This window comes from Aptenodytes forsteri, unplaced genomic scaffold (genome assembly GCF_000699145.1).
Source record: "Aptenodytes forsteri isolate BGI_AS27 unplaced genomic scaffold, ASM69914v1 Scaffold679, whole genome shotgun sequence".
In the NCBI taxonomy this organism is placed as follows: domain Eukaryota; kingdom Metazoa; phylum Chordata; class Aves; order Sphenisciformes; family Spheniscidae; genus Aptenodytes; species Aptenodytes forsteri.
Window position 1 is genome coordinate 2,022,009 of NW_008795924.1, and position 13,700 is coordinate 2,035,708.

At 50.1% G+C, this 13,700-nt stretch overlaps 1 protein-coding gene across 1 annotated transcript in view; it reads left to right on the top strand.

Annotated features, from left to right (window-relative positions):
• The window catches only part of SLCO2A1 (solute carrier organic anion transporter family member 2A1), a 29,536-nt gene extending 27,863 nt beyond the window's left edge, over nt 1-1,673 (top strand). The window contains exons 10-14 of the mRNA XM_009284979.1: nt 234-393; nt 775-944; nt 1,113-1,177; nt 1,335-1,455; nt 1,553-1,673. Coding sequence (XP_009283254.1) covers nt 234-393; nt 775-944; nt 1,113-1,177; nt 1,335-1,455; nt 1,553-1,673 — 637 coding nt within the window. The remainder of the gene's footprint in view (nt 1-233; nt 394-774; nt 945-1,112; nt 1,178-1,334; nt 1,456-1,552) is intronic.
• The last annotated feature ends 12,027 nt before the right edge of the window (nt 1,674-13,700 follow it).

Genomic DNA, 13,700 nt, shown 5'->3' on the forward strand with positions numbered 1-13,700 from the left:
TAATTATGTTATGTCTGCAAAAAGTTTGCATACATAACATAATTACTGCTAAGTTCACTGTACACTTGCGGAGGTACCTGCAGGGGATCAGGGTCTGGCAGAAGGCCAGCCTGCTGCTGGTAGTGTCCCAGCACAAATAGGAATGGGAAAACTGGTTAACTAGTAAGAGGAATTTTTCTTGCTCCTGTTCTATTTCTTAATATTTTAAATTTTTTTCTTCTCCTTTTTGGCAGTACATTGAGTTCCCAGCAGCAGGTTAAGCCACCGAGTGGGTGCCACTGCTCTGAGCACATCTTTCACCCAGTGTGCGGAGAAAACAACGTGGAGTACATGTCCCCCTGCTTTGCTGGCTGCACGAACAGCACCGCTAATTCTTCCACTCCCAAACAAGTGGTGAGTGAAATGAGTGGTTTGCAAAGCAGAGTATACCTTGCTTGCTGGTGATGGTGGTGGAGGCTGCAGCGATGCTGTACAAACCTGAAAAATGCAATAATAAAGGTGGTAGAGCCTTTTTGAGGCGAGGAGCAGGGAGGTCTACCAGAGGAGCTGAAGTCCTGAGAAGGTGCAATGCAGAATTGCTGTAATGCTCTGGGAGTCTGGTGGAGAAATGGGCATGGCAGCACATCTCATTGCAGGACACCATGGCCATGCCTTAAAATTGGAGCTGATGCTCTCATCAGTCTTCTGCAAAGTGATGTGATCTGGTGTGTCACTAAAAACCCTGCTCTTGGCTTTGGGAGTTTTACGTTTGTTTTTTCCAATTGTTTCCAACAGATCTACAGGAACTGTTCCCTGATCCCTGCTGGAAACAGGCTGTCTTCTGCCAAAACAGGGTCCTGTCCTCTCAGCTGCTCCCACATGCTTCTTCCTGCCATATTCCTCATCTCCTTTGCTGCCCTGGTAGCCTGCCTGTCCCACAACCCCCTCTACATGATGGTTTTACGGTGAGCAATGGGCAGGGGAGGATCGCAAGGCACTGGGGGAAGTGTGGTGTGATAGCTTCTTCACGCTGGGATCAATGGGGCCTCTTAAACATGCAACCAGGCCAAGATACTTGGCCAAATACAGAGCTGCCGTGGCAGCTCTGACCTCCCATGGCTTCTCCCCTGCAGGGTGGTGAACCAGGATGAGAAGTCATTTGCCATTGGAGTCCAGTTCTTACTAATGAGGCTGCTGGGTGAGTGTCTATCTCCTCATGAGGCTGGGGGGAAGGCAGCAGGGTGCTCAGAGGCTTTCTTGAGCCCCAAGAGTTGTTTAACCTCCTTGGGGACAGCAGGCAAAGCATGCAGGCAGGGCAGGGCAGGCAGCCTGACTCCATCCTCTCTTCTTCAAAGCCTGGCTGCCGGCTCCAGCCATGTTCGGTGCCCTCATCGACTCCTCCTGTATCTACTGGCAGAAGCAGTGCACCCAGCGCCGGTTCTGCGCCTACTACAACAATGACTTCCTCCGCAACAGGTATGGTGGGGATGACCGTGGGGATGGTCCCCAGCTCAGCCTGGTGCTGGCTGGAGGTGCCTCCAGACATGGTAGCTCCCTACTCTTCTCTCGACAGATACCTGGGGCTGCAGGTGGGCTACAAGGTGGTGGGCACCGTCCTCCTTGCCCTCATCGGCTGGAAGGTGAAGAGAAGCAAGGAGTACAACGTGCAGGAGAAGGCAGCGGGGCTGGTGTAGCCCACCTGAGGACTTACTCCACATCCCCCATTACCCACTGCCAGTACTTTGTCTTTTTTGGGTTTGTTTTTCCTTCTAAGGGAGTGACTTCACCTTAGCAGCTCTGAGCTCCTCTCCTGCAGCCCATGGCACCGCCATGCTCCTGGCGAGGAGTGCTCCGTGCCAGCCCCATTCTGGGACCGGCTTCTCTCAGGCTCTCCAGCTGCACCTTGTCCATCACTTTGGGGAGGGGGCAGCCCCTCACCACCTGGAGCAGGAGGCAGATGGGGGCTGGAGTGCAGCCCCATCCCATATACCCAGAGAAGTGCCTGCTGTGGGCGATGGTCCCCCCTCCTGTGTGACTTTTCCAGCCGGGTAATGCCCTCCTGGCTGGGTCAGGAGCAGGGGAGACAGCTGCCAACCCTGTGGGACTGCCCCGTGTTCCCCCCACCCACCCACACCCCTCGCAGAGGTCAGCATGGACACCGCACACATGTTGTGAAAAGTTATCACTAGGGATTTATTGCAGAACATTTTGGGAGTTTGTTGCTTTTTTTTTTTAAATAAAGGTCACTTTTCCAAGTGCGGCGCTTTGCTGGTTTCCCCCTGAGAGCTGTCCCCACTGGCAAGGTGGTGGGGATGCCTGCAGGTCACATCCTGGCAGATGCTGAGTGCATCCCTCGCTGGCAAAGGTGAAGAAATGGTGGCAGACAGGGCACGTGCTCTCCCTGTAGCTCCCCAAGTCATGAGGGGCGGCGGTGCCTGCCTGCGGCCCCATAAAACCTGCTGGCAGCCCCAAGCCCGTGGCACAACGCCTGCAGTCCACTGCACCCTGTCTGCAGCCCTCTGCACCCTGTTTAAATCATCCTGCCAAAAGGCACCTGCACAATGCAGCACACAGCAGGCAGGGTGTGGGGGGGGTCTTAGGGCATGGCACTGCAGGCACGGGGTTGCAGGGCTGTGCAGGCATAGGGATGTGGGCAGGAGGTTTCAGGCAGGATTCATGGGGCAGCAGGTAGGGTACAGTGAGCTTTGGGCATGGGAATGCAGGCAGAGGCCTGCAGGCAACACACAGGGGACTGCAGGTGCTGTAGGCAGGGTTGTGTAGGATGTATACCTGCCTGTGGCATATCTGAAGGGAGTGCAGCAGCTCCAGGGCCTCCTGAACCACTCTGGCAGAGCTTCACCTGCCCCGCAGAGCTACCTCAGACCTCTCCTTTCCTGGCAGGATGAAGGCAACCTGCTAGAATGGGAAGAGAAGTGTCAGCTGGTGGGATGATGACTGCCTGCTGTCACCTGTAGAGTGTGACATGGGAGTACCATTTGACCAGTATCACAGGAATTGCTTCATGAGCTTATCAAGAGCCTGGCACCATGCAAAGGACACACACTCCATCTCACTGAGCCGATACTGCTAAAAGGTGAAGCCAAGCGCAAAGGGCTTGACATGAATGCACTAGATCTGAAAAGGTCACATCTCCTCCATGGCTCCTGTAGGAGCGTGAAGCATATTTGCCACCTGTAGAGGACCATGACAGGTGCTGCTGGTCAGGATTAGCAATACCATCCCCAGGGCTGAGACAGCAAAGGGTGCTGGATAGTCAGTTGGTGGGTCAGGACCAGTGGGGTCCACGGCCAGGCACAGACATGCCATGGCTGAGCTGGAGACGGCTACACCTACAACATAGCTCAGGAAGGGACTGAAGGGCCAGGGCTTAGCTAAGATTGGGCTCCTGGGCCCATGGGCAAGGAACATGGGCCAGTCAGGGCCACCACACCTTCCTCCTCCTCCTTTACATTGTAGCTGTATCCCTTCCTGGGCAGCATCACAGACTAAAAGGATAGGAAGAGATAGCAGGGGAGTGGAGCTTTCTTGGGTAAATGTATTCAGCCTCTGCTGTCCTCACCCCATCACTGTGCAGGGCATGGCATGACTTTTCTTTTCACTGTGCTCTTGACCAACAGCCCTGCTGCATCCATGCTTACGGAGGGACTAAAGGAAAAGGAGAGGAGGGAAGAGGACAGGAGGGGAGCTGCCTTGGATTTGCTCTGGATCAGCAAGTCTTTATGAAAATGAGATCTGTCCACGCTATTCCTATTCCCCCTCCACCTTGCAGGTTTCCCCTTAATGCTCGCATGACCTTCCTTAACTCTGCTTTCTCCACCTTCATCCCATCAGGGGTAACATCAAGCTGGACAAGTCCCAGGAGGTGCTGGCCAGCGAAAGCATATGAGGTGGCCCAAACAGGGCCAACACAGAAGTTCCTGGCCCCAAAGGTGCCAAGGTGGCTGGGGCTGGCCAACGGCTCTATGCACAGGAAAGGTCACAGTTGCAACACCTTGTTTTGGGAGCCTTGGAAACCACCACCACTGGGATGCCAATGTTCAGGCATCATGCTATTTTTGCTTTTCTTTGTCTTTCAGCAATCTCTCCTCCACTTCCATGTGGTTTCTGCTATCCTGGATGTCACTGTACTTGTCGATCTCCTCCAAAAGCACCCTTCCTTTCCAGGGGAATAATTTGCAGGCAAAGCACAACCCATAGTGAAAAACATGACCAAAAGAGCTTTAAAGTACAGTGAAAGCCTCAATCCCTGCAGATGTGTAAATGCAGTGGGGGGACTGACTCTGGGTCAGGCAGCTGGAGCAGAAGGGACTGAGTTTATAACATCCTGCTGTCTCGCCAAAGACATCTAAACACACTGGCTGCCAAGCTGCAGCCTGAGGAGCAGCTTGCCCAGCCAGCAGAAAGCCACAGGCTGGGAGCAAGGTTTATACACAAGAGCAAAAAACAAAGCACAAAGCTGACTGAGGGGGGAAAAAAAAAAAAAGAAAACAACATTCAGAGTTTCCAGTTCTGCCCTTTTCCCTCAGCCACTGGGGAAAAAGAGCCCCAAATATTTAACAGGTAAGTCATGGAGTGCAGCCCAAAAGACACATGCAGCTCTGCAACAGCCCAACGCATGCTCCATCCTCCAGTGCAAGCGGCACTAGGTGCCGTACAGCCACCCCCGAGCCCCGCAGCCATGCTCAGACAGGGAAAGCTGAGGTTTCTCCATCCACCTGTAAAGCTGCAGGTTGCCGTAGCCACCTCCGCCACAGAGGAGGGCAGGTGCTCTGTGAACTGCAACAGCCATGCACAGTGCACTGCAGCTGGCTTGAGTTTTCCTGTGCATTTGAGCAAAGTGCCTTTTTGTTAAGTTTTTTGGTTGGTGGTTTGGGTTTTTTTGCTACATGATTATCAAGTCTCTAACATTCAGACTAAGGAGTAAATATGCACCCAAAAAAATACCCCAAAAGCCCTGTGTGTGGCAGAGGCATTGGTTTTTGACAACACAGACCTGGCCACCAAGCAGGAAGCTTGATCTCCAGCATCATGTTGAGCAGAAGCAAAACCCCAGTCCGGGCGGATTTGACACCACTGAGAAGAGGCCAATACAGACAGACTAAACCACGACTTCAGAACAAACATTTAAGCAAAAAATTTTTATTTAAGGAATACTTTTAATAACAATAACTTAAAACCAATTATGGCCTCATGCTACCTTACCCTCAGCAGAAGCTAGTGCCTGGCCGTCGCTTTTCAAGGAGACAGGTCTTTGCAAGCAGAATAACCACCCAAAGAAATAGCAATATTCTCACTTCAGCATTATGGATTCAAAGCAGGCGGCCTGGGAAGGAGCTCCAGCTAAAGGAGTTCAAAGCATGACAAACATGTTCCAACAATGCTCTGGCTGCAGGAAATGTAAGAATATAACGTACTTTGTAAATATAACCATCCCCACCTCCTGCATGGATAGTAGAAGAGCCACTGGGTTCACAAGACTAGAAATGCAAGGCCCAGCTCCACCACGAGCCGGGTCTTTGCAGAAGACTGTTCTTGCTCTTCCCGATGCTACTAACACTTGGCAATGCTACAGGGAGGCAGAGGATGGCCCAGACAGAAAGGAAAAGAACACAACAGATCAGTTGAGTGATGAAGGAAGCATCAAACCAGGGAGGACAGGAGCCTGCAAAAGACAGAAAAGGTCTACCGGGAGCCAGCCGCTCCCTCCTACCCCAAAAGGGGAAACAACAAAAACAAAGGAAAAATTTCAATGCCATAGGACCTCGCAATTTGCAGTGTAGCATCCTGGAAAGCAGTCCTCCTCACATAGGTGCTGCACAGAAATGGCACCCAATCAGAGCACGAAGCTATACGAAGTTGCTGGGCAGGGCAACTGTGTTTTAAGGCCGTTCAGGAAGGGGAAGCTGAACGCCCAGCACAGCACCAAGGTCTTGTCTCCCACCTGACCAACACCAATGCTGCTGGAAGATCTCCCTTTGGACAACCGATGCTCCTGGCCAGAGAATGGGAAGGAGGAGAGCAATGTCCTTTGAGAAGTTCAGAAGCATGCTAAATCAGAGCTCTCCAACACTCCAAGCCTCCGAGCAGCCTGCTGAGCCACTGCGATAGCTACAGCAACAGGCATTCCCTGAATCTTCCCTGCAAGATTAACAGTTGAGATCACACAGGAGACAGACACCTGTCATGCCAGATCTCGCGCATAATGTAGGTATGAATCTAAAAACATGCCTGCCTCATATTTGAAGCTAAGACTCTACTATAACTCTGCCACGTGGAGAATGTGCATACATGTCTGTGGGAGAAGAGCCTGAAGTACGGGAAGGAGAAGCAGAGCGAAAAAAGCTATGTTCAGGACATAGCCCTGCATTAAAGGAAAAGGTCCCAAAGAAATCACCCAAAGACACAGCAAAGGACACAGGCAGTACACAGTGGCAAAGGCAGATCAGCCAGCCTGGTTTTGGCATTTAATAGACCACTCCAGTCCCACAGAAACAGGACTGCGCTGGTTTGGAAGAACAGGAAGGTAGGAGACACGGAGGTAAACAGCTTTTTATACTCTCCTCAATGACTGCCCAACAGAGAGAGTCTGTGCACTTTGCTGGGGCAGCACAGATGATGTGCACAGCGCTCCCAAGCACTGAGAGGCTGGGGAAAGAAGTCAGAATCAGGAGGTGATCAGTAGCTCTGAGAGGTAACAGGGTTGCAATGCTAAACCAAGGCAAAAGACAACACACAGACTCCAATCTCTAAAACTCACCTGGCAGTTCACTTCTTCCTAATTTGCTTGGCAACTACCAAATGAAAAGCCTAAATATTAAGGAAACACAGAAGTCCAAAGGGTAAGCATCCCAGAGGAAGACAAAGGAAGAGGGGAGAGGAAAAAAATATTGCAGTGTGAAGAAACAGTCAGAGGAAATCACACCAGCAATTGTGTCATGTTGCTCCCAAGCCCATGAGCAACAGAGGAAGACACCGCAATGCTGGTTTCCAGCTGAAGTTTCTTCTACAGCAAGATGAGATTTAGTGCTTCAGACCATCTTTTTCCTTTCAGTCTCCAAGCGTCCCGCCCCCCCCAGCCCTGCCCTTTTCTGTTCAGGCGATCTTGGCCAGCCATTTCTCGAGGCCCTCGAAGTCGGCATCTCCCTCCTCTCCCTTGCTGCCCCGAGCACTGCACTCCATGAATTCCACCTTCATCGGTAGCTGGGAGAAGTCGAAGTCCTTGCCCTTCTTCCCCAGTTGCGCAGGGCCCCCAGTGGCTGAGCCATCCAGACTGGTGGGGGCCGCAGAGCGGGTCACTCGTAAGGTGTTGCTGCAGAGAAGGGAAAGAGTCAAAAACTGTGAACCAGGGGAACGTTACCTACACCGTGGCTACTCAGATGTTTTGGACCCAGCTCTGTCAGCAGGATGCCAGCTACACCAAGGATAGAAGGTGCCATGGCTCTGCACAGGCAGGGACAGGCACTTTGGCCACTTCTCTTAAATACCCGCTGGAAGGCACAACTGCAGAGAGGCTCAAGAGAGCAAGACAGACAGGAGGCCACTCAAGGAGAGGGTGCTTAAACAGGTTTTGTTCTGCAATAAACAACAGCAAGAGTCAGGTGATGATGTCCTCATCTGAATTTCCCCAATATCCCCATAGCAGACACCAGTCACCAGGCGTTACATATGGTTTAGCCCACAGCGCTCAGGATCTGCACTACTTTAACAGGTTAACTGGGAAGAGAGAGGCACCCGTGGTATCAGGCATCATGCAGGGGCTCACCCCTCTGCTGCTTGAGTGTGCCAAATACCTTTGGGGACTGAGAGTCTCCCCACTGCTCCATGAGCAATGCCTGCCCAAGGACCAGGCTGCAATGTCACTGCTGCTCCTGCCCTTCAGCTTGCTGCAGCATCTCAACTCCCTGCCACATGCAGAGAGGAAGGATGGACCTCCTTGTCCACACTCACCAGGAATTCAAGGCAGAGGCAGCACAGGGAGATGGAACAGCCCAACAGATGCAGAGGCACTGCGATTTGACTGCCTATGAGGTCCCAAAAAGTGAGGCTAGGGAAGTCAAGGGGCTGCATCAGGCACACATGCAAACAGCAATCTCTCCCCAGGTCTTTGACTGCCTAGTAGAGCCTCATGGCCGGACTGCTGCATCTCTTCCAGAGACAGAGCAGCCTGGCAATGCCTGCTCTCAGTCAACCCCAGCTACTCCTTATTCATAGAATCGAGCTAAATTAATGGGGCACAGGGAAAGAACAACACTGCCCAGAGATGCGAGTTCAGGAATAAGAGAGCAGACACCTCCTTGGGTTCTCCACACAAGGACATCCAAGTACGGCAGTGCAGGGAGAGGATAGCAGCAATCTGCCAGCCTGCAGGAATGATACTGCCTAAACAGGGCACATATAACCTACCTAGAAATCCAACTTCTACACACAGCTAACTGCCAAATGCCCAACATCAGAACCAAGGAACGCTTACTTTCCTGCAGAGCTTGAATATGCAGCAACTGATTTCTCCCTTAAAAACAGGAATGTCAGGTATTCAGCCTGGAAGAGGCACCAGCAATAATAACCCTGCTGCCGTCTACTGGCCAAAGAGATTATAGAATCACAGAATCATTTAAGCTGGAAAAGACCCTTAAGATCACCGAGTCCAACCATAAACCTAACACTGCCAAGTCCACCACTTGGCAACAAGATGGTCATATCCCACGAACATGGATTTGTCTGGAGACCAAAGAGCTACACCCCTCCCCCTCCCCCCAAGACCGCCTTGCCACATAAACCTAACCCCCTGCCAACCACCACTTGGCAACAAGATGGTCATATCCCACGAACATGGATTTGTCTGGAGACCAAAGAGCTACACTCCTCCTCCTACCCCCAAGACCGCCTTGCCACTAACTGCAATCCAGCAAACAGGACCCACAGGCAACAGGAAGGCAAAATATCCAGTTGAGTGTGTGTGTGTAAGCAAAATCTCTACTAGGTGCTGGTGGAGAAGTCCACCACAGCACAAGAGCTGCACAGGTCTCTCCTAGAGCAGATCTGACCCAACTACAATTATGGGACTCACAGGCAGAATCTTCATGCACAGAGATTAAATATAGCTTAAAAAAAATCAACTTCTACTTGCCCCCTCCCCAGATGGACTTGCCAGCTGTTGACGCTGCAGCTATTCAGATGGCAGCTTACAATGTAGCACAGTCTACAAGCCACTTTCTCCTCCTCCCACTTCCTCTTACAATCTAAAATTAGCACCAGATCATACATCATCTGTCTTCCCAGGTTAATGTCCTTCCTAAGGCAGATACAGAGCCAACACAGGGTCCCAAACAGGCTCCTGCAACACCTGTTAGCAGACCAGGAAAACTAGATGCTCTCTCCCCAGCTCTCAAGCTTTGCATGCCAAGCCCTCAGAGCAGCCCTGCAAAAAAAACTGTGCCAGTAGAACTAAGCAGAGCTACTGAGATCTTCACACCACTCACAGAAAGTCTGACATTTGGAAGCCAACCCTGCCTGTACCTGAGAGAGGACCCAGATACCTCCCTGGGCCATGGGAGGTATCGCTTAGCCTAGGGATAGCAGCTTTTAGGAAAGGACTGGGATGTTGTTTCTCCAACCCACAGCTTCTAGAAGGCAATACACTGTCTGTGCTGCCTACTGCTTTTTTACGTGCTTTAGCAAGGAGCAATCTTCTCTCATCCTGGTTACACCTACACAGACAAAACAGACTGCTCTTTCTCTACAATGAACTTAGATGTGGCTCAGGGGAGCTCACTGAGCACTGAGGTAAGAGATAGAAAGGAGGAGAGAGAAGCTCAGAGTTTAAGATCCAATTTCATACTTACAGCTCTTTCTCCAGCTGCTGTTGAATAAGTTTTGCTGATTTTGCCATTGTGACATCTAGAGAGAGAGAAAAGAAAATGAAATCAGCTCTTTGGTTTTACGTCGGAATTCAGAACCTGGTTCCTCCTCCTAAAGGTACAGTAAGGCGTGCTCATATTGTGCAGTCATAAGAGTTACCAGGACAAAGACGGCTGTGTCTGCACTAGGATAAGGGATGCTGGAGCTTTGGGTTTGCAGGCATGAATAGGAGCAACCCAAAAGTCTGACATAATGTAGGGAATTAATTTCTTCTTGCTGGGCAGTAAGTTGATTCAAACAGAGGATGGGGGTTTGATGTCCCACCCATGAGGCCCAGGACTCTCACCTGTCCTGGTATTATAGAGCTCAACACAGCACTTTTTAACCTATGGCACGTGGAGTCATGCAGGCCTCAGGCAGCTCCTGAAGTAGTGCACGAAATAACTAAGAAAAACAAATCTGACACTGCCCAAAAGCTTCAGATTGTTACACTGGGATCCACACCTTCACTGTAAAAGTTGTAGGGATCTGAAAATCTAGCCCTTTCCAGTAACTGCATGTTCCTGCTAGTCCAATCAAGAGAAAATATATAATCTTGGCAGATAAACGACTGTCTGATTTTAACATTGAAACTACCAAGTGTGTACAGATAGTTCATTATGCTCAAGTTGATCCTATTTTCTGCTGCCTGCAGATTCAGGAAGACAGTCCTGCACAAGCAGAAAGCCACCTGCCTTACTTAAGCCCATCTAAAAAGCTGTAGCTCTCCCAAGCGGTGCTTCTCTGCAAAGCTATTAGACATACCTGACCTAAGAATTCTTCCGATGGCTGCTAGAAATGTTCCTGCTGAGTAGTCCAAGTTTAAAACTAAGTTCCAGCCTTCATTTTGCTGAAATCCCAACTCCTAAGAAATTCAGTGTCCGTGGCATGAACCCCTATCACTCAAGGACTGAATCTGATGTCCAGCCTGCAAGGCAGCACACAATACCTTGCTTATTGCAAGCGATCAGCAGCGCAGGTGCATTTTTGAGCACAGTGCTATCGATGAGGACCTGGTACAGGAACTCCGCCACATCCTTCACCTCCCGCTGGAAGGCCACACTGTCCACCACAAACACGATGGCTCTGGAGGAAAGAGGGAAGAACATGTGCTGGGCCTGAAGCTCTGCAACCATCTTCCCCTGCAAGTATTCCAGCCTGGGCTAACACATTTGTTTCCACAACTGATCTCATCCAACCCAAGAGCAAGTTAGCATGTGCTGGCTGAAATACACCCCCCATTCAGCCCCAGCAGAAAATCTTTCCCTCTCTGCCCCACGGATATACCACATCCCCTAAACACTCCCCGCTGCAGTTGCTTTGCCTCCTGATGCACTACAAACACAGGTAAGCGGGAAAGCAGAACAGTAACTAACCCCCACTACCCCACTGCAGAGCTCTGACTCTCAGGGCACCACCACACAGAGTGAATCCAGCCCAGCTCACAGCATCCTCGGCACCATCATTTGGTTCACCCCTGTCCAAAACATCACCTGCTCCCTCCTGCCCTGCCAATCTCCTCCAAGTTACCTGGCTGCGGCCTTGAACCTCTCCAAGAACTGAAGCCGCAAACTCTTATGGCCTGGAAGGTCGATTAAGGTCACGTTAGCGCTCTGGGAACAGAAGCAAGAAGGTATCAACAACACCTAATCTAGGGGTACCTGTGATCACAGATCAAGGAAAACCAGTCTGACAGTGGATTCCAGTCAGCCTGGTGCTGGGGCAGCAGTGGGCAAGTGAATCCTGATACGGGGCAGAAGCACGTAACTCTCCCAGAGGTGCAGCCTCTCCAACAGCCCAAACAATTCTGACAGGCAAAAAAAATGCTGAGGAACAACATTCATGGCCAGGACTCAGTAAGGAGGGCACCAACACCAGCAAACCACCCACCAGAGCTGAGAAAAGAGAAAAGAGCTGACCACAGAGAAAAGAGAATGTTCAACCTGTTTCTCATCCACAGTACCCCCCCTACAACTACCACACACACGGTGCGAGTGACAAAGCTTCATCAGTCACCTCTCTTGGTACACCAGCAGATTTACACTGTCCCTGACAGCAAGCAGATCTCTGTACAGCAAAACCACAAACTCTTGTCCTGCAAGTCCCTGATACAGGACACTAATCCCACAGTCTCTGAATCAAGATATCTATTCACGCACAGAATCTACCTAACTGCAAGTCTACCTAAATACACATAACTTCACTGGGAATAACACAAAAATGCCCTTGCAAGAGACTTTTTCAATTGAAAGCTACAAACGTTTCCCTTTCCACAGGTTGCCAGCCAGAGAAAGCAGTGACGTTAAAGAGAACGAATGCCTCTCACGCTCCTGACCGAGATGTGGCCAAGTAGGGCCATGTCACCGTTCTCAAGATAACGCTCATTGTTCTCAAGAGGGGAGAGAACACTACACAAGACCCTATCTACTCACTGCTCTTTAACGGAAACCTTGTCTACAATTTAAAAAAAGAAAAGCAACAGTCTGCATTGCAGCATTCCAGCACCTCTCCCCCTCCAAATACCTCCTGCCTGCTCAATCTTAGAGACACAAATATAAAAAAAAAGCCCTGCACTTCCCTTTACTAAGTTTTTAGCCTCTTATTATTACCAGTTACTGAGGACTGCCACAGAGAAGCCACAAAAACATCCTCTACTTTTACAATTCACCAGCACATAGTGTGCTGCCAGCTTGCTGCTTTCACTGCCACGTGTGCCCAGCAAGAGAAAGAAACTCTTCTGAAATGAAGGAGATCACCATAAATTGAAAATAACTAGGTCTGTGGCAGCTCAGGACCCGAAAGTAACCAAAACCCTTTTTGAGACCATATGAAGTTCAGCTGGGAGACTCTTTTTAAGCCTGCTAAAGCTTTTAAATTCAGATTATCTTGAGAGACACAGAAATTACTGCCCAGCAAACAAATCAAACACGACAGAACAAAGTTCCCTCACAATCTCCTTCCTGCTCCGAACCACACCGCTGTGCCCACAGTGCTGTATGTTTTACTCCACTTGTAAAAGCAGCTCCTTTTCCTCTCCTATAGGAAAAAAAAACCCCACACGCTACCCACCTTTCAAAACACAATACACAAACATGGTTTTCAGTCAAAAAGGTTTCATAGTTTGACAAGCAAAGAAAAAAGAACCTGTGGAGACGAGAATTCCCTAATACCTCCCAGAATTTTCCTACTTTCTCAGCGTGCACTGCCTAGAAAAATCCTATCCTACACTCAGGCCAAACTGGGGACTGATTTCAAGCTGGGAAAACTGAGGAGCCCAAAAAGCATCAAGTCAGGTTTAGCAGAGGGAGCAAGAAAACAAAGGCACCAGCTGGCTGTAGCAACCACGCACAAGTTACAGCCAAAAACCTGCCCGCTCACCTTGTTGTTGCTGACTCTGTAAACTGCAGAGCTGTCGGTTATCGAAGTCTGGGTGTCACGGTATTTGCCTGTCAACAGCTGTGGAAAAAAAGTCATTTTCAGAAAAAAGACACTGGAGGAATGCTGGCATGACATTTCATCCGCTCAGAAACCGAAGTGATCTGTAAGGGGTAACAGACTTCAGATATCTGATTTCAATTTACATGCATGAAACAATTTCAGGCTTTTTTTTCCCCAAAGAATTTAAAAAACACTCACTAAGGAAAAAAAAAAATCTATTTATATACTGAATCTCCACATTGCTAAAACAAAAAAGAAGACAGCGTGCCTGCAAATCCCTCGGAGCACCTTCACCTCCGTACGAGAGGACGCCAGACGGCTGGCAGGGCGGCGGGAGCCGACCAGCTCCCCCGCCCGGGGCTCCT